This window comes from Mercenaria mercenaria, chromosome 9, assembly GCF_021730395.1.
Source record: "Mercenaria mercenaria strain notata chromosome 9, MADL_Memer_1, whole genome shotgun sequence".
NCBI lineage: Eukaryota > Metazoa > Mollusca > Bivalvia > Venerida > Veneridae > Mercenaria > Mercenaria mercenaria.
In genome coordinates, this window is record NC_069369.1 from 58230921 (window position 1) to 58249174 (window position 18254).

The 18254-nt window shown below is 36.9% G+C and overlaps 1 protein-coding gene across 1 annotated transcript in view; it reads left to right on the plus strand.

Annotated features, from left to right (window-relative positions):
* The first annotated feature begins 689 nt into the window (after positions 1 to 689).
* LOC123546220 (protein RRP5 homolog) overlaps positions 690 to 18254 on the plus strand; it is a 71000-nt gene continuing 53435 nt past the window's right edge. The window contains exons 1-13 of the mRNA XM_053551486.1: positions 690 to 776; positions 1124 to 1226; positions 5502 to 5663; positions 6163 to 6333; positions 6845 to 7003; positions 7557 to 7680; positions 9484 to 9614; positions 9957 to 10028; positions 10447 to 10551; positions 11313 to 11522; positions 12718 to 12785; positions 17139 to 17195; positions 18180 to 18240. Coding sequence (XP_053407461.1) covers positions 1146 to 1226; positions 5502 to 5663; positions 6163 to 6333; positions 6845 to 7003; positions 7557 to 7680; positions 9484 to 9614; positions 9957 to 10028; positions 10447 to 10551; positions 11313 to 11522; positions 12718 to 12785; positions 17139 to 17195; positions 18180 to 18240 — 1401 coding nt within the window. The 5' untranslated portion in view covers positions 690 to 776; positions 1124 to 1145. The remainder of the gene's footprint in view (positions 777 to 1123; positions 1227 to 5501; positions 5664 to 6162; positions 6334 to 6844; positions 7004 to 7556; positions 7681 to 9483; positions 9615 to 9956; positions 10029 to 10446; positions 10552 to 11312; positions 11523 to 12717; positions 12786 to 17138; positions 17196 to 18179; positions 18241 to 18254) is intronic.

Sequence of the window (18254 nt, forward strand, 5' to 3'; positions counted from 1 at the left end):
TTTCAGCTTAATTGTTGGTTTGTTTCTTCAGGTTTATTTTTAAAGCCATTTCGTAGGAGTATAACTGACACAATAATATGTGCTATAACTGTCTGTTAACATGAATATTTCTGGTTTCTGCACCAGTACTAACCTGTTAACTGCAAGTCATGAGCCCCAATTTGCATAAAATTAGGAGAAGACAGTGTACACGCATTGGTCAAGAGGGCTAAGACGCTTTCCTACGGAGGTGAAGGTCCCGGGTTCGATTCCCATTGCGGTGTGTCCATGGGCAAGGCACTTTATCACGATTGCATCAGTAGATCCAGCTGTAAATGAGTACAAGCAAATTGCTGGGGGTAAGGTATAATTTGTTTTAACTGTTCTTAAAATAGGGCCGCTCAAAAACTCTATAGAGCTTATGTTCATTGTTTCACAAAGCGACGGTAAATAAAATTTACCCTTATCTTTACCTTTATAAAACATTATAATTTGCTACAGATCAAGTTTGATGAGGATGGATCCGGCGGTTTGTGAGAAACTGTTAAAAGATATTTCTATATTTAGCTCTAAAGGCTAATAAAAGTGGCCTGGATGCCCCATCTGAACAAGTTTGGAAGAGACTCTTACAATGATGCTACTATGTCCGATGAGGATTCATCAAGCAGTACTGTAAGATTCCGGACGTAACGGATTTTATCCAACCTAGCCGGAAGTACATAAATATGGCCGCCTCCATGCGAAACGTGTTGTAATTATAGTTAAAAAGATTATTTGATAACACGTGCTCTTTCAAGGTATTTGCACTTCTGTTGTCTTCATTATTTAATTTCTATATCTACTTATCTTTTCACTGAAATATATCCAATTAATTTTCTGGTTTACATATTTACGCCAGTGCAGAAAATTATCCTGGTCTATGCCTACATGGTACAAAACACAACATATATTTCTGTTTCTTCTTCCCGTTAAGAGCTGGGATCTTTGCAGACCGTAATTAGCTCTGCGTGTCATTTAAAATTCTTTAAAATTATCTACAAATTACAATGTTGTCAATTCAGTGGTGTGGTGGTCAGGTCTTCATGCAAAATGCATAAACTCTCACACAGAAGCGTATTTTTATGTTGCTAAATATTTCTTTCAGATATTTGAACCAGCTGCTTAGAATGGAAGAAGAGAATTTTCCAAGAGGAGGTGTAAAGAAGGCAGAAGGAAAGAAGAATAAAAAAGAACCGAATTTGTTTCAGGTATCGTCGCACCACGTAATTTTACGGCAGTGGCTACGATTACGGTACCGTAATCCTAGCCTCCGGTTCTAGGATTACGGAAGTTCCGTATTCCTAGACAACCCTATGAGGATAGGCTAGGATTACGGAAGTATTTTAAGAGGCATAAAGTATATGTTAGGACACGCATAAATGATGTTGTAAACTTACTTATTTCACTTAATTTTTCATGCCTGCCTTATTATTTCGTGTTTTCTATCGGCCGTTTTGGGTTAGTATAATCTTAATGGCGGTGCGCGGAAATATATTAGAAATATGCGTATCAAAGTTAGATTAAAAAAAGAAAGAAAAATCTATACTTTGAATTTTATGATTTATAACCATATTGTATGTTATTAAATACCATTTGTGTTGACTTGATGAAAAAAAATGCAGGTATATACGAAACATAGATACTTCTATAATATTTCCGCACACCGCCATTAAGATTATACTTTATAACTCAAAACGGCCGATCGACAGCTCGAAATATTTAGTGAAATTAAGTGAAATGGGTAAGTTTACAATGTCATTTATGCGTGCCCTAACATAAATTTGATGCCTCTTAAAATACTTCCGTAATCCTAGCCTATTCTCATAGGGTTGTCTAGAAATACGGAACTCCCGTAATCCTAGAACCGGAGGCTAGGATTACGGTACCGTAATCGTAGCCACTGCCTAATTTTACACACTCCTATTTTGACGCCATTTTTGTTTTGACCTTGTTCTCATCGAGAACTTCTTGATTAACTTGGGGTTCCGATGACGTAGTTACTTGGTGTAATGACAGAAAACATCATGGTTAATTTTACCGATAAAAAAGTTGGAAAGTTCAGAATTTGAAGATATTTATCAACTTGATTTACCCTATACATGATTTTTAGCTCGACTATTCGAAGAATAAGTAGAGCTATCCTAATCACCACGGCGTCGGTGTTGGCGTCGGCGTCACACCTTGTTTAAGTTCTTCGTACCAGTCCACATTTTTGACAAAGTCTTTTCAGATAAAGCTTTGAAACTTTCAGCACTTGTTTATGATCAACATTGCCAGTTATAGGCAAGAGCACATAACTCCTTTAGGGATTTTGGCTAAATTATGGCCCCTTTTGACTTAGAAATCATGGTTAAGTTTTTCGTACCAGTTCATATTTTGACAAAGTCTTTTGAGATAAAGCTTTGAAACTTTCAACACTTGTTCACCATCACCATGTCCAGTTATAGGCAAGAGTACATAACTCCATCAAGGATTTTGGCTGAATTATGGCCCCTTTCGACTTAGAAATCTTGGTTAAGTTTTTCATACCAGTTCATATTTTGACAAAGTCTTTTTAGATAAAGCTTTGAAACTTTCAGCACTTATTAACCATCACCATGTCCAGTTATAGGCAAGAGCACATAACTCCATCAAGGATTTTGGCTGAATTATGGCCCTTTTTGACATAGAAATCTGGGTTAAGTTTTTCGTACCAGTTCATATTTTGACAAAGTCTTTGAAGATAAAGCTTTGAAACTTTCAACACCTGTTTACCATCACCATGTCCAGTTATAGGCAAGAGTACATAACTTCATCAAGGATTTTGGCTGAATTATGCCCCCTTTTGACTTAGAAATCTTGGTTAAGTTTTTCGTACCAGTTTATATTTTGTGTAAAGTGTTTGACATATGGCTTTGAAACTTTTATCACTTGTTCAGTATAATAGTCTCTATCTGTAGGAAAGAGTACATAACTCTGTCTTATATTTTGGATGAATTATTGCCCTTTTTGGACTTGGAAATTGGTTCTGATTTCATACAAGTTTTTTTTTTCAAAACTATTTAACATATGGCTTTTAAACTTCGAACACTTGTTTATCATGATTTCCATCCTTAGGCAAGAGTACAGAACTCTGACAACTATTTTGGCTGAATAATGGCCCTTTTTGGACTTTGAAATTGGTTCACACATTGCCATTTAGTGCAAGACTTATCGAAATCCACAAATACGGGAACATTGTTTGTCTGATGTATTTTTTTCTTTTGTCTGAATATCTGTAGAAATATTTTGACCGCATTCTTCAATCAGTTCTTCGAATAGTCGAGCGCGCTGTCATCCGACAGCTCTTGTTTGAAAACCTTGGTAGCCAAGTGGTAGAGCATTGGTATCAAGTGCTGGAGGTGCTTGCTCCCTGGCCACATCATACTAAAAGACAAGAAAAATGGTACAAGTCAGGGTCTTACTTGATGCTTAGTGTCATGAGGATAGTTCTAGGAGTCCTGGACTGGTTAGACTGGTTTCATAATGTGACTGGGTTGGGTTTCATGTCACTTGTCTACATGATCGGTGTCATGAGGATAGTTCTAGGACTGGTTAGACTGGTTTCATAATGTTACTGGGTGGGGTTCCATGTCACTTGTCTACATGATCGGTGTCATGAGGATAGTTCAAGGAGTCCTGGACTGGTTAGACTGGTATCATAATGTGACTGGGTTGGGTTCCATGTCACTTGTCTACATGATCGGTGTCATGAGGATAGTTCTAGGACTGGTAAGACTGGTTTCATAATGATACTGGGTGGGGTTCCATGTCACTTGTCTACAAGATCGGTGTCATGAGGATAGTTCTAGGACTGGTTAGACTGGTTTCATAACAATGTTGGCAAAAAGCCGGTCAATATGAGTATTGACCGGGCCAGCGGTCAATACTGGTTAAAACCGGTCAATACCGGTCAATACTGGTCGATTCAATTCTTTGGTCACTCTTGGGTGGTCAATACTGGTTTATTCAACACTTTTACATAATGCACATTAACAGATTAGAACAAGCTGTAACAGTAATGTAAAAATTGTAAAGCAATCTGAATAATATAAAATTTTGTTTGTTAAAAAGTAAAGTGGATTGATGGTCAATACTGGTCGATTCAGTTTTGGTCCTTATTTGGCAATGTGTTCTGGTCAGGCTCAGTTCTGGACAATATACTTAGACTGGTCAGTGGTCAATACTAGTTTATTAAATGCTTTTATCACTTTAAAGTATAGCCTTTATTTTGAATTAATTAAAAAAAAATTATTACTATAAACTACACTGATTGAAATGGACAGTACTGGTCATTTCAAATTTTGGTCCTACACAGTATCCCTGATCAACACATATTGTGGTCAATACTGGTCATTTGAATACTTTGAATTGCATAACTAATTTTTTTTAGATAAAGCACCATGTTCAAGCACCTCATTGATACAGTGGGATTATTGATCATGACAGCTAATAAGTGACTAGATAGACAGGCCTGCAACATATAATGTGACACTTGCTATCAAAACACAATTAAACCACTTAAATGAAAGGGTCCAGTTGTAGGCAGCAATTATTCATTGAATTAAATACCAGTAAAAATAATTATATTTATCACTTGTGAATCAAACACTTGACTGCTACAGTTTATGAAATACTTTCTACAAATGAAGTTCAGTTAAATTAGCAATATGATGACCAGTATCAACCAGTGCTGACAAATTGACCACTTCTGACTAATTTAGGAGTATTAATTTGGTTGCTTGAACTAAATATAATGCATGGAAATACCTTCATCAAGCCCCAAATGCTCTTAACAGTCATTATTTAAATTGTTCATAAACTCTGCAAAATATCTTAACAGTCAGTATTGACTAATTGACCAGTATTGACCAATCGACCAGTATTGACCACTTCAGGGAGTATTGACCGGGGCGGTTTTAACCGGTTAAAACCGCTGGTTAAAACCGGGGGTGGTTTTAACCGCCCAACATTGTTTCATAATGTTACTGGGTGGGGTTCCATGTCACTTGTCTACATGATAGGTGCCATGAGGATAGTTCTAGGACTGGTTAGACTGGTTTCATAATGTGACTGGGTGGGGTTCCATGTCACTTGTCTACATGATCAGTGTCATGAGGATAGTTCTAGGACTGGTTAGACTGGTTTCATAATGTGACTGGGTTGGGTTCAATGTCACTTGTCTACATGATCAGTGTTATGAGGATAGTTCTAGGACTGGTTAGACTGGTTTCATAATGTGACTGGGTGGGGTTCCATGTCACTTGTCTACATGATCAGTGTAATGAGGATAGTTCTAGGACTGATTAGACTGGTTTCATAATGTGACTAGGTGGGGTTCCATGTCACTTTTAGGTGTGGCTTGAACAAACATTTATAGGGAAGCAAGCGATTCATTCATTGATCCTAACCACTTATCCAAGAAGGGAGGTAACTCATACTATATTATGTTGAATCTATTTTAGGACATTTCTCAGGGGTCAGATACAAAGAAAAAACAGAAGAAGCAGAAAAAAGGAGGAAAAGCAAATAAAGATGGTGGGTCAGAGAGTAAGAAGAAACATAAAATGGAAGGACAAGTTTCCGGTCAGATGGGGCAAGAGCAGCCACAGTTTCTCTCCAAAAAGGTAGATATATGGAAATATAGTTAAAATCTCTTATACAAATCAACATTTAGATCAATGTAGAAATCATATCAAACTATGCATGTCATAGTTGTGAAACTACTGCAGTTAGTTAACCTAACGACTGGAGTTTGAAGCTGAATCAATAAAAAATATATGTAGGTAAGGTTAGGTCTCTTCATAGTGGACTAAGTGGGTGTAATGTGAAAATGTATATATTTATTGGTAGAGCTTCAAGCACCTGTGGCATTACTAGTCTTGCTAGATTTTATGCCTTCACTGTTCCCGGCAGGTTACTGACAATCTCTTCACATTATGATGACACTAATCAGGGGTGAAAGAGGATTGACTTCAAGCTAACTGTTTTCTGTGAAATAGTCCAGAAGTTTTTGCACGGGCATGGGAACTGAAGTTGATTTAGTTTTTCTTTCTACCTAACTGAGCTCCAGGGCAGGCTTTATACATATACATGTATGTTAACATTATAATTTTATACTTGCAGTTTCTATACCCAGGAATGCTGATGCTTGGCTATGTGAAACAGATAAAGAACTATGCTCTGATGATGGCCCTGCCTAATGGCTTATCAGGGACAGTACCTATAACTAACATATCACAGGCTTACACAGAAAGTCTACAGAGGTTTTCGGAAGCTCAGGATGATAATGTTGAGGTAAGATTGTCTTGTCAGGATTTGTTTCTCAAACTGGAAAGAAGCTCTAGCTTTTATTTAAGGGAAATTTTTGCAAGTTTTTTACTCTCTGTCGAAATAAGGGAAGAAAATGTGGTACTTACAAAAAAATGAACTTTCCATCAAAACTTCCTTTTCAACAAGAAATTGGTTTAGGATCTACTGGATTTAGCATATTATCTTTTGTTTCAAATACTTAAGTTGACATACTATTAGGGAGATTTGACAGAAATCCTTTTTAATGGAATGATTTATGGTAGGCACATGCTAAACTGTCCTTTGAAATGGAATTAATTATGGTAGGCACATTTTGAAATGGAATAAGCTATGGTAGGCACATGCTAAACTACCCTTTGTAATGGAATTAATTATGGTAGGCACATGCTAATCTGTCCTTGCTGGAATGAATTAGACATGTGCTGAACTGTCCTTTGTAATGGAATGATTTAGACATGAGCTAATCTACATATTCACAAAGTGTATCTATTTTTAGAATGTAAGCACATTGGCAGAGTTATTCAAGGTTGGTATGGTGATGCCATGTAAGCTGACAGAGCTTGACAAAAATGCTGACAGTAAATCTCTGACACTGACTATAAATCCGAAAGATGTGAATGGTGATCTGTCAGCTTCCAGTCTCCGACATGGAATGGTAATTTATTTACTGACAAGTTCTATTTCAACCTTTCAGTGGCAAAGTGAAATATATATATATACATGTACCAGTACTGTGAAATCATAAACATTTGATGGGGACTGATTTTCATGGATGCCTCAGTTCATGACATTAATTCCCATCCGATTCCATGAATTCATATCTGAATGAAATAGCCATGTTAGACAAAACTGCAAAATTTATATCTAGGAATTTAGATGACTGACATAATATCAGTGCGTTTATACGGGCCTGATCCATGATGATCAGCTGTTTTTTGTTTCCTTTTTCTGCTATTGGTCAAAAATATATTACAATGAAGATTAAGATGCATATATTAAGATATTAAAATTCTACAGAAATGATGAATGTGTAAATTTTAATAATATAATTTATTATGCTTATTTATTTTCAACAAGAACAAACACTGTTGTTTATTAGTTAGCCCTTAATAGCTTGTCCAGCTTTCTTATAAACTACAGAAAGCAGAAATTGTCACAAGTATAAAATGTATAAATTGTGTCAGTTTACAGGTATGTTTCATTTTCAGTGTGTTTATGGAAACGTGTCGAGTCAAGAAGACCATGGTTATATTATAGATATTGGTGTTAAAGGTGTACAGGTGTTCCTGAAGAACAAACATGCCTCGAGATACATACAGCTGTACAATAATGGTAAGCTTATCACAAGTTCATAACTTAAACAGGGTTTGCAAAGGCCTTGAAAGGTCCTTGAATTTGATGCTAGTCCTTAAAAACTCCTTGAAAATGACTAAACTCCTAAAAACCTGGAAAATTTGAAAAATTATTTATTAAGGGCTGTAATCCTAAACAGTTAAGAAAAGCATGCAAGCCCTACCACTTAGTTCAGTAGGGAGCAAGAATGGAGATATGTGGATTGTTGGGTTATGAGATCAATTCCTAGGTGAGACATATGTTCTCCATGGTGATACAATGGAAGACATTGCGTAGGGAATCATTCGTCCCCTGCTGATTCATGTTGAGAAGTTGGCAGTTACTTGTGGAGAACAGGTTACTGGTACAGAATCCAGAAACATGTCTGAGTACCTGCATAAATAACTCAAATACTGGTGAAAAATGGTGTTAAACCAGAAACTAACAAACAAAAAAGGCATGTAGATGTAAATCAGATGTTACATTTGGGAAAAATGTTGGCATCAGAAAGTGAAGGAAACTGTGATGTAGAGGATAAAGTATAAGCCACTCAACTTGAAGGTTTAAAATTTAAATCTGCATGATCTTTTATCACATTTCCTCATTTTTAATGTATGCAGATTTAAGAATGGTTTGTGGAATTTCAACACTTCTTCACAAAGAGACTAAACTTATTAATTAAAAATGAATTAATTGATAGACATATATGTATCAAAGTTGTTGTCTGTTACTGTAGTGCCCTGCTGCTAAACTCAGTAGAGTGAGGGCAGATCTACAGATTGCAGGAATGTGAGTTTAAGCCTATGGTGGGTGTATGTTCTACATGTATGACAATTTGGTAAAAGACTTTGTGTCTGAAATCATTCGTCCGCCACCTCTGATTCCTGTGGTCATGTTGGCATTTACTTACGGAGAACAGGTTTGTACGATACAGAATCCAGGATCACTGGTTAGGTTAACTTTGTGCAGTTACCTAACTGAAATACTGTTGAAAAACTGTGTTAAACTCAAAAACAAACTGTCATTGTAGTAAAAATCTTAAAAGTGTTATGCCTGTTGATTTATGTGGATTGTAGCAATTTGACTTCAGTCTGATAAAATGATATTATTTAAAGCTTTCTTAGTTGTTACAGCTCTGGCCACAGTAATTGGAACAATTTTAGAAATCGTATTTTCAGTTGTACTTTAAATTATCTTTAGGTACTAGGCTTGTAATGACACTTGGCAATTTCCATTCTGTTACCTATTCTTTGTATGCTATTTTGGCATCCTTAAGCTGTAACAGAAAATCACTTTTTTCGTACTGGCCAAACATCGTCGAAATCACATATGGAGATATCGTAATAACCTGGCCACTACATTTAGCAGAGAAGCCAGTTTGGTGAGTGTAGTAGGTGGAGTACCAGACCTGTAATAAGAGGTGTGCAGGTTTGAAACCCAAATGTGGCGAGATTTCTCACTGATTTACTAACCTTTAGCCTGCTGGCGGCAAGTTACTCTGCCTTTGCGACTGGTGCAGACCAAGATCAGCATGCACTAACATGCAGGCTGATCATGGTCTGCACTGTTCGCTATTCAGTCAGTAAATTTTCAGTGAACACTCATTCGAATAATAAATGGCTATTGCCAAAAATCAATGATGGACCAGTCCATTTTAGAAATTTAGTAGGCTAAAAGCTAAACACAATATATTTCAGATCATTCGTTCTCCATATATTTGTTTGTGGAACTTGAGAGTTACCTAAACTTGAAATATAATGATAGTATTATATAGTAGAAATAGTATGTAATAATATATTTCAGATAATCCACTTGGTGTTGGTCAGTGTTTGATGTGCAAGATAAAGATGAAAGGTGACAGAATGTCTGTTTTGACTGGACAGAATCGAGTCGTAAATGTTACCATAGACCCACTGGAACTGAAGAATGTAGAGGTTAGTATATGATCATATATTTGACAAGAAAACATTCAGCTCCAATCCTTACATATCAGTTGACTAGTGTGAAGTTAATGATGACTTGCAGAAACCAATATTTATTACTGTTACCAAAACTTGGGATATACAATGCCCTGACAGTGCCCTTCAGAAGTTTAGAGATGAATAGGAAATAAAATACGTTTTGTCATTATAGGCCTTTAATGTTATTAAAGTTGGTCAGTCTTCACATCTCATTCAGGTACGGAAGTTGTCAATTAATAGTAACTAGGACCTAATCAGTCTATTAACTATGAAGAAGAAAGCATGTTACTAATTTAAGCATTGTATCATTTTCAGGGCACAGAAGTCAGCGATGTTCAATTTACGTCACTTGTGCCGGGGATGAAAGTTCATGCCAAAGTGGAGAAGGTAAACTTTACACCTTTATATTTCTAGAATGTGACAGACTTTTATTTAACCCTTACCCTGCTAAATTTCTAAAATTGACTAGTCTATTCAATTTGAGCAATACCATTTATTATTCGAAGGGTAGCGAACAGTGCAGACCATGATTAGCCTGCACAGATGTGCAGGCTGATCTTAGTCTGCACTGGTCGCAAAAGGCAGAATCACTTGCCGCCAGCAGGCAAAATGTGTTACTCTTAATGTTACACAAACATTTCTTTATTTGAATGTTATTTGTAAATGCATTGAAAATACCAATTTGGAAAATGGCAAAATAATATTAACTGTTGCATGTTGGTTTTACATGTTTCCTGGTGTTGCTGTCATTTTAAGTAGGTCTGTGTTTACAAAATGAATTGTAAATGTATTCTGATTTATTCAGGTAGTGAAAGATGATGGTATAGTGGTAGAGTTTCACAAGCTGAGGGGGTTGATACATAAGTCACATCTTCCTAAACCGCCAGGCTCTTACAGCCATGCTCAACAGGTGATGGATTTGGGTTTGTTTTTTTTATCAAAATCTATCAAATAATTGAAACATGTATATATTGCAAACAAAAGTTATAATATCATTTTTACATCCAAGAGCCATAATTTGTCAGTGTCATTAAAAAACTTAAAATTGAGTTTAAATGCTAAATTTCCTTATTTCTCAGGAAAATTAAAGGTCCATTACTAAGGGAAAGTGAGTTGGCAATTTTTTTCATAGCCAGTGCATAGACTTCTGCAAGACACTAAATAATGAAGATTGGCAGGTCAAAATTTACAGAAGGTCTTTGGAACTCAAAGAAATGTATGTGTATTATGTTGAAATTTCAATGAATCGACAGAATGACCCCCCAGGTCTTTTTAACTTTCTTCATACTTCATAGAAAAATAATTGTACATATACTGCGATTTATTTCGAATTTCTACATACCAACTTTCATTTTCCAATAAAATGAAATAGTTTCTGTGCTTTTTAAAAGAAATTAAAATGTTCACTTTCCTTAGTATTGGACCTTTAACTGAAATTTTTTTTTAAAAAATACTAAAGCCACAAAATGTTTTACCCACAAAATTACTAGTTGTAAAAATTGAAAATACTGGACATTTTCAAACATAGATAAATACAGGCTAATTTCCATGTTGAAAAAAAAAACACACTAAAATTTAGACAATTTTTCAAATTAACATTTTTATTTCATTTAGAGAAAGTTGTCTTTCTATGCATTCATATTCATTTAATTTGGTTGACACATTATTTAGGTTACCTGCTGTATCTTGTACATACATCCACTGATTAAAGCAGTCACCTTGACATTGTTACCACACCTAACTGACTATGTTGGTGTCCCAACTGGTCTGTTTGGAAAGGTCAAGGTCGGACAAACTATTGAAGAAGCCACTGTGAAGAAAACTGAAAAGAAGCGTGGAGTTTTTCTAGATCTGCAAAACAACATTACAGGATTTGCTGGGGTAATCTATTTCTTTGAAGTAATCTAATTTTGTTAAGGAAGGTCGGTGGTTCTACCCGTGTGCCCACTCGTGATGAAATATTGCACAGAGGGGCACCTGGGGTCTTCCTCCACCATAAAAAGCTGGAAAGTCGCCATATGACCTATAATTGTGTCGGTGCGATGTAAAACCCAACAAAATAAATAAATGTAATTTTGTTGTCTTGAAATTTCATGGTTCCGACAAAAACAGTTATTTCATGAGGATATGAATTTGTGGACTAAATCTTTTGGACTTGAACTTGAACATGAAATTATTTGGAATTTTGATTGTTAATTTGTATTTAACCCTTACCACACTAAATTTCTGTAATGAACTTGTCCAACTTTCAATTTGGACAGTACCATTATCTGTCAATAGGGGTGCTTACCAAAAAGATACTGACTGAATGGTGAACAGCGCATATCATGATCAGACTGCATGAATGTGCAGGCTGATCATGATCTACAGTGGTTGCAAAAGCAGAATAAATCGTGTCCACCATGATAAGGGTTAAATTTATGGATTTACATGAGATCCCCAAAAATCAGTCCTCCACAAATATTAATTATTTAACAGTATACTGCATAGAGACATCTGTGTTAAATTCAGATTGATGTCAGATTGTTTTGAAGTCCTGTGGTCAGTGAAATATGTAGAAAGTCTGAAAAGAATTGAAAAAATGTCTGCTGTACTAGTCTGGCAATAATCATAGTAATTACACATGGGCTGAAATAATACACTTATACAGGATATTTTATATTTTATAGACAAATAGCCAACATAAAGGTCATTTGTACCAATCTTTTGTCTTGGTTTGAAAAAAGTCCAGGAGTGGTCATTGATGTTTCTTTGTTAAATTAGCGTACTTTGCTGTGAAGTCAGCTGGGATGTCCACTAGGTAGTTATTTTCTGTTAAACATGTTTTCCTCACTCGGGGCGTTGAATTCTTCATCTGAGGAAGCCATCCAGCTGGCTTACAGAAGGTCGGTGGTTCTACCCAGGTGCCCGCTCATGATGAAATAATACACGGACGGGCACCTGGGGTCTTCCCCCACCATTAAAGCTGGAAAGTCGCCATATGACCCATCATGTGTCGGTTCAACGTTAAATAAAAAAGATAAACATGTTTTCAAAGTATGTTTAGTTAATAATTGCATGTTTATATAATTTACAGATGAGTAATTTAAGTGATGATAATGTAGAGAACGTACAACAAGCCTTCAAGAAAGGTTCAACTCACAGGTAAATTCTTGTTCACCTTTAACCTTTACGCTGCTAAATTTTTAAAATGGACTGATCTGTCATTCAATTTGGGTAGTACCACTTCTTATGCAAAGGGGTGTTCACTGAAAATTTACTGTCTGAATAGCAAACAGTGCAGACCATGATCAGCCTGTAGTCTGATCTTGGTCTGCACTGGTTGCAAAGTCAAAATCACTTGTTGCCAGCAGGCTAAAGGTTAACATTTGTTTTTTAGCTCATCTGATTTTTTGAAAAAAAATGATGAGTTATTGTCATCACTTGAGCGGTTGTCGGCGTTGCCTGGTTAAGTTTTATGTTTAGGTCAGCTTTTCTCCTAAACTATCAAAGCTATTGCTTTGAAACTTGGAATACTTGTTCACCATCATAAGCTGACCCTGTATAGCAAGAAACATAACTCCATCTTGCTTTTTGCAAGATTTATGGCCCCTTTTGTACTAAGAAAATATCAGATTTCTTGGTTAAGTTTTATGTTTAGGTCAACTTTTCTCCTAAACTATCAAAGCTATTGCTTTGAAACTTGGAATACTTGTTCACCATCATAAGCAGACCCTGTACATCAAGAAACATAACTCCATCTTGCTTTTTGCAAGAATTATTGCCCCTTTTGGACTTAGAAATCAGTTTTCTTGGTTAAGTTTTATGTTTAGGTCAGCTTTTATCCTAAACTATCAAAGCTATTGCTTTAAAACTTGCAACACTTGTTCACCATCATAAGCTGACCCTGTACAGCAAGAAACATAACTCCATCCTGCTTTTTGCAAGATTTATGGCCCCTTTTGGACTTAGAAAATATCAGATTTCTTGGTTAAGTTTTATGTTTAGGTCAACTTTTTCTCTTAAACTATCAAAGCTATTGCTTTGAAACTTGCAACACTTGTTCACCATCATAAGCTGACCCTGTACAGCAAGCAACATAACTCCATCCTGCATTTTGCAATAATTATTGCCCCTTTTGGACTTAGAAAATCATTTTCTTGGTTGAGTATTATGTTTAAGGCAACTTTTCTCCTAAACTATCAAAGCTATTGCTTTAAAACTTGCAACAGTTTTTCACCATCATAAGTGGACACTGTACATCAAGAAACATAACTCTATCCTGCTTTTTGCAAGAATGATGGCCCTTTTTAGACTTAGAAATTCATGGGTAGGACAATATTTCTATTATACAAAAAAATCAGATGAGCGTCAGCACCCGCAAGGCGGTGCTCTTGTTTTTTTTTGGTTTTTTTTGTTGGGTTTTACGTCGCACCGACACATGATAGGTCATATGGCGACTTTCCAGCTTTTTAATGGTGGAGGAAGACCCCAGGTCCTCCGTGCATTATTTCATCACGAGCGGGCACCTGGGTAGAACCACCGACCTTCCGTAAGCCAGCTGGATGGCTTCCTCACATGAAGAATTCAACGCCCCGAGTGAGGCTCGAACCCACATCGATGAGGGGCAAGTGATTTGAAGTCAGCGACCTTAACCACTCGGCCACGGAGGCCCCGTTAACATTTGTGAAGTCAGTGTTTTTGACTAAACTATTTGAAGAATAGTGAGAGCTGTTCTACTCGCACGCATGTTGACATCACAGTTTGGTTTAAGTTTCGCCTTTAAGGTCATATCTCACTTACCATTGCATGTATCGGATTGAAACTTCACACAAGGATTGCTAGTCATCGTATCTACTGGAATAACTATGTTAGATAATTATGTCTCCCCCAGGAGACATATTGTTTTTGCCCTGTCCGTCTGTCCGTCCGTCCATACGTCACACTTCATTTCTGAGCAATAACTGGAGAACCATTTGACCTAGAACCTTCAAACTTCATAGAGTTGTAGGGCTGCTGGAGTAGACGACCCCTATTGTTTTTGGGGTCACTCTGTCAAAGGTCAAGGTCACAGGGGCCTGAACATTGAAAACCATTTCCGATCAATAACTAGAGAACCACTTGACCCAGAATGTTGAAACTTCATAGGATGATTGGTCATGAAGAGTAGATGACCCCTATTGTTTTGGGGTCACTCCATCAAAGGTCAAGGTCACAGGGGCCTGAACATTGAAAACCATTTCCGATCAATAACTAGAGAACCACTTGACTCAGAATGTTGAAACTTCATAGGATGATTGGTCATGAAGAGTAGATTACCCCTTTTGATTTTGGGGTCACTCCATCAAAGGTCAAGGTCACAGGGGCCTGAACATTGAAAACCATTTCCGATCAATAACTTGAGAACCACTTGACTCAGAATGTTGAAACTTCATAGGATGATTGGTCATGAAGAGTAGATTACCCCTTTTGATTTTGGGGTCACTCCGTCAAAGGTCAAGGTCACAGGGGCCTGAACATTGAAAACCATTTCTGATCAATAACTAGAGAACCACTTGACCCAGAATGTTGAAACTTAATAGGATGATTGGTCATGAAGAGTAGATGATCCCTATTGATTTTGGGGTCACTCCGTCAAAGGTCAAGGTCACAGGGGCCCGAACATTGAAAACCATTTCCGATCAATAACTAGAGAACCACTTGACCCAGAATGTTGAAACTTCATAGGATGATTGATCATGAAGAGTAGATGACCCCTAATGATTTTGGGGTCACTCCGTCAAAGGTCAAGGTCACAGGGGCCTGAACATCGAAAACCATTTCCGATCAATAACTAGAGAACCACTTGACCCAGAATGTTGAAACTTCATAGGATGATTGATCATGAAGAGTAGATGACCCCTATTGATTTTGGGGTCACTCCATCAAAGGTCAAGGTCACAGGTGCCTGAACATGGAAAACCATTTCCGATCAATAACTGGAGAACCACTTTAACCAGAATGTTGAAACATCACAGGATGATTGTACATTCAAAGTAGATGACCCCTATCGATTTTGGGATCACTCCATTAAAGGTCAAGGTCACAGGGGCCTGAACATTGAAAACCATTTCCGGTCAGTAACTTGAGAACCACTTGACCCAGAATGTTGAAACTTAATAGGATGATTGGTCATGCAGAGTAGATACCCCTAACGATTTTGGGGTCACTCTATTAAAGGTCAAGGCCACAGGGGCCTGAACATGGAAAACCATTTCCAATCAATAACTTGAGAACCTCTCAACCCAGAATGTTGAAACTTCATAGGATGATTGTTCATACAGAGTAAATGACCCCTATTGTTTTTGGGGTCACTCCGTTAAAGGTCAAGGTCACAGGGGCCTGAACATTGATAACCAGTTCTGATCAATAACTTGAGAACCACTTGACCCAGAATGTTGAAACTTCATAGGATGATTGAACATGCAGAGTAGATGACCCCTATTGATTTTGGAGTCAGTCAATTAAAGGTCAAGGTCACAGTGGCCTGTTCATGTAAAATAATTTTTTGGAACTAACTTGAGAACCACTTGACCTACAATGTTGAAACTTAATAGGATGATTGGACATTCAGAGTAGATGACCCCTATTTATTTTGAGGTCACTTGATCAAAGGTCAAGGTCACAGGAGCCTGAACAGTGACTTGAGAACCACTAGGCCCAGAGTGTTGAAATTTAGCGGGATGACTGGACATGCCAAGTTGATGATCCCTATTGCAGCCAACCATCAGTGTCTCTTTGACTTTCGCTCCTGACCCCTATTGACTTCTTGCCTATAGGACTTTGCATTTGGGGAGACATGCGCTTTTTTACAAAAGCATTTTCTAGTTCTTGGTTGAATTTAGTATAAATTTTGAACCATTTTTGTTGAAGTTTTGCAGGCAGTTACCTTTCAAACAGTAGCTCAGTAATACCTGCATTATGTTTTATTGAAACTTAACACAATGCTTCCTGGTCTTAAGACTTTCTTACATAACCATGTAAGATAACTCTTGATTGATTTGGATTGAAATTAATTGCCTTTTCTGTGTGCCACTTACTGTCAAGCTGTATCTCAGTGACAGCTTCATAATACTGGATTGAAACTTATATTGCAATATATCTTTCTCATTAAACATACATATTAAACCATGTTAGAGAACTGTTGGTTGAAATTTATTTAAAATATGGTCCTTCCTCTTTACAAATTTTTAGTTGTTTGCAAATTTTTATCATTACTGTAAAATAATTTGGTTATGTAAGTCTTGTCTGACTACAATTAACGTTCTGGCCCTTGTTCAATATAAAAATTGTCAAATAGTCGTGCAGGTTGTCTTATGGACAGTTCTTGTTCCATATTGAAATCAAAAATTGAGAGATTTTTTTTGTTGATAAAGATTGTTTTTTACATTTTATTAATAGTTTAATTCAACATAAAACACTTGATTAATTATTTTTCAGTATTGATTCAATAGTGGGTTTACTTTGTGTATATTTCAGATGTCGGGTGTTAGGATTTTACCCAATGGAGGCACTTGTAATTGTTACAATGAAACAGTAAGTATTCATTATATCTGCATGGTGCATCAGCTTAATCATCCTTGACTAATGCACTATGGTTGCTCTGGTCAAGGAAACACATGAAAAGGACAGAGAGTTGTAGAATGGGATAGTTAAGGTATCGAGCATTAACTAGCTTTTTATTTGCCCCTGTATCCAAAGCCTCACTTGTTACATTGGATGCACAGTCTATCTGGTTAGTGGCCGCACCTAGCTCAAATCTCGCCAGTCAATGCTGGCAGCAGCCTGTACTAAGTCTTGCCATTTATGGCAGCCACATCTGTAAGTCAGTAATACCTAAATCATTTAATATAACCCTGCTATTTTTGTGACCATATGGTTCTGAAACAATTGGTTGGAGAAGTTAGGCTTCCCATCTAGGTTGGTCTGCTCTAGACTATTTTATGAGAAGAGTCCGTTACTCAGCGCAAAAGTTTTTGTATTGGTTTATGATGCCGTTTTCCCCAGTGTTCATGGATTCTGTACCAGAATTGACATGTTCTCTGCTAGGGACTTGTAACTTCAACATATGAGTCTGAGATGAAGTACATATAATTTTCAATGAAGATTTTGATAAAGATAGAAATATCTGCACCTCTACACCTTGTATACTAATAGAACTATTTGTATGCCCCCGGCATCTACTGATGCGGGAGGCATATAGTGATTATCCTGTCCGTCCGTACGAGGTTAACCAAATGGGACCGTTTCGTCTAGCATCAATACCCCTAACTAGAATGACTTGATACTAATGCAGATGTAACTTGTGACCATTCCTCATCTTCAGACATCACCTGACCTCAGTTTGACCTTGACCTTGAACTCGTTTTGGACTTAGGTTGCTTTGTATCGACAAGGATGCCACTGGGGGCATCAAGCGTTTTTGAACGCAGCTCCTTGTTTCTGTCAGCTTTAATAAATTTTGATGTCTTGATTATTTTTGCTTGTGACATAGTATAAGTTAAATGGGTAATTTTACAGGAGTGTATTAGACGAGAAGTATATGAGGATAACAGATGTAAAGCCAGGCGATATATTAGATGTAAGTATAGTTGG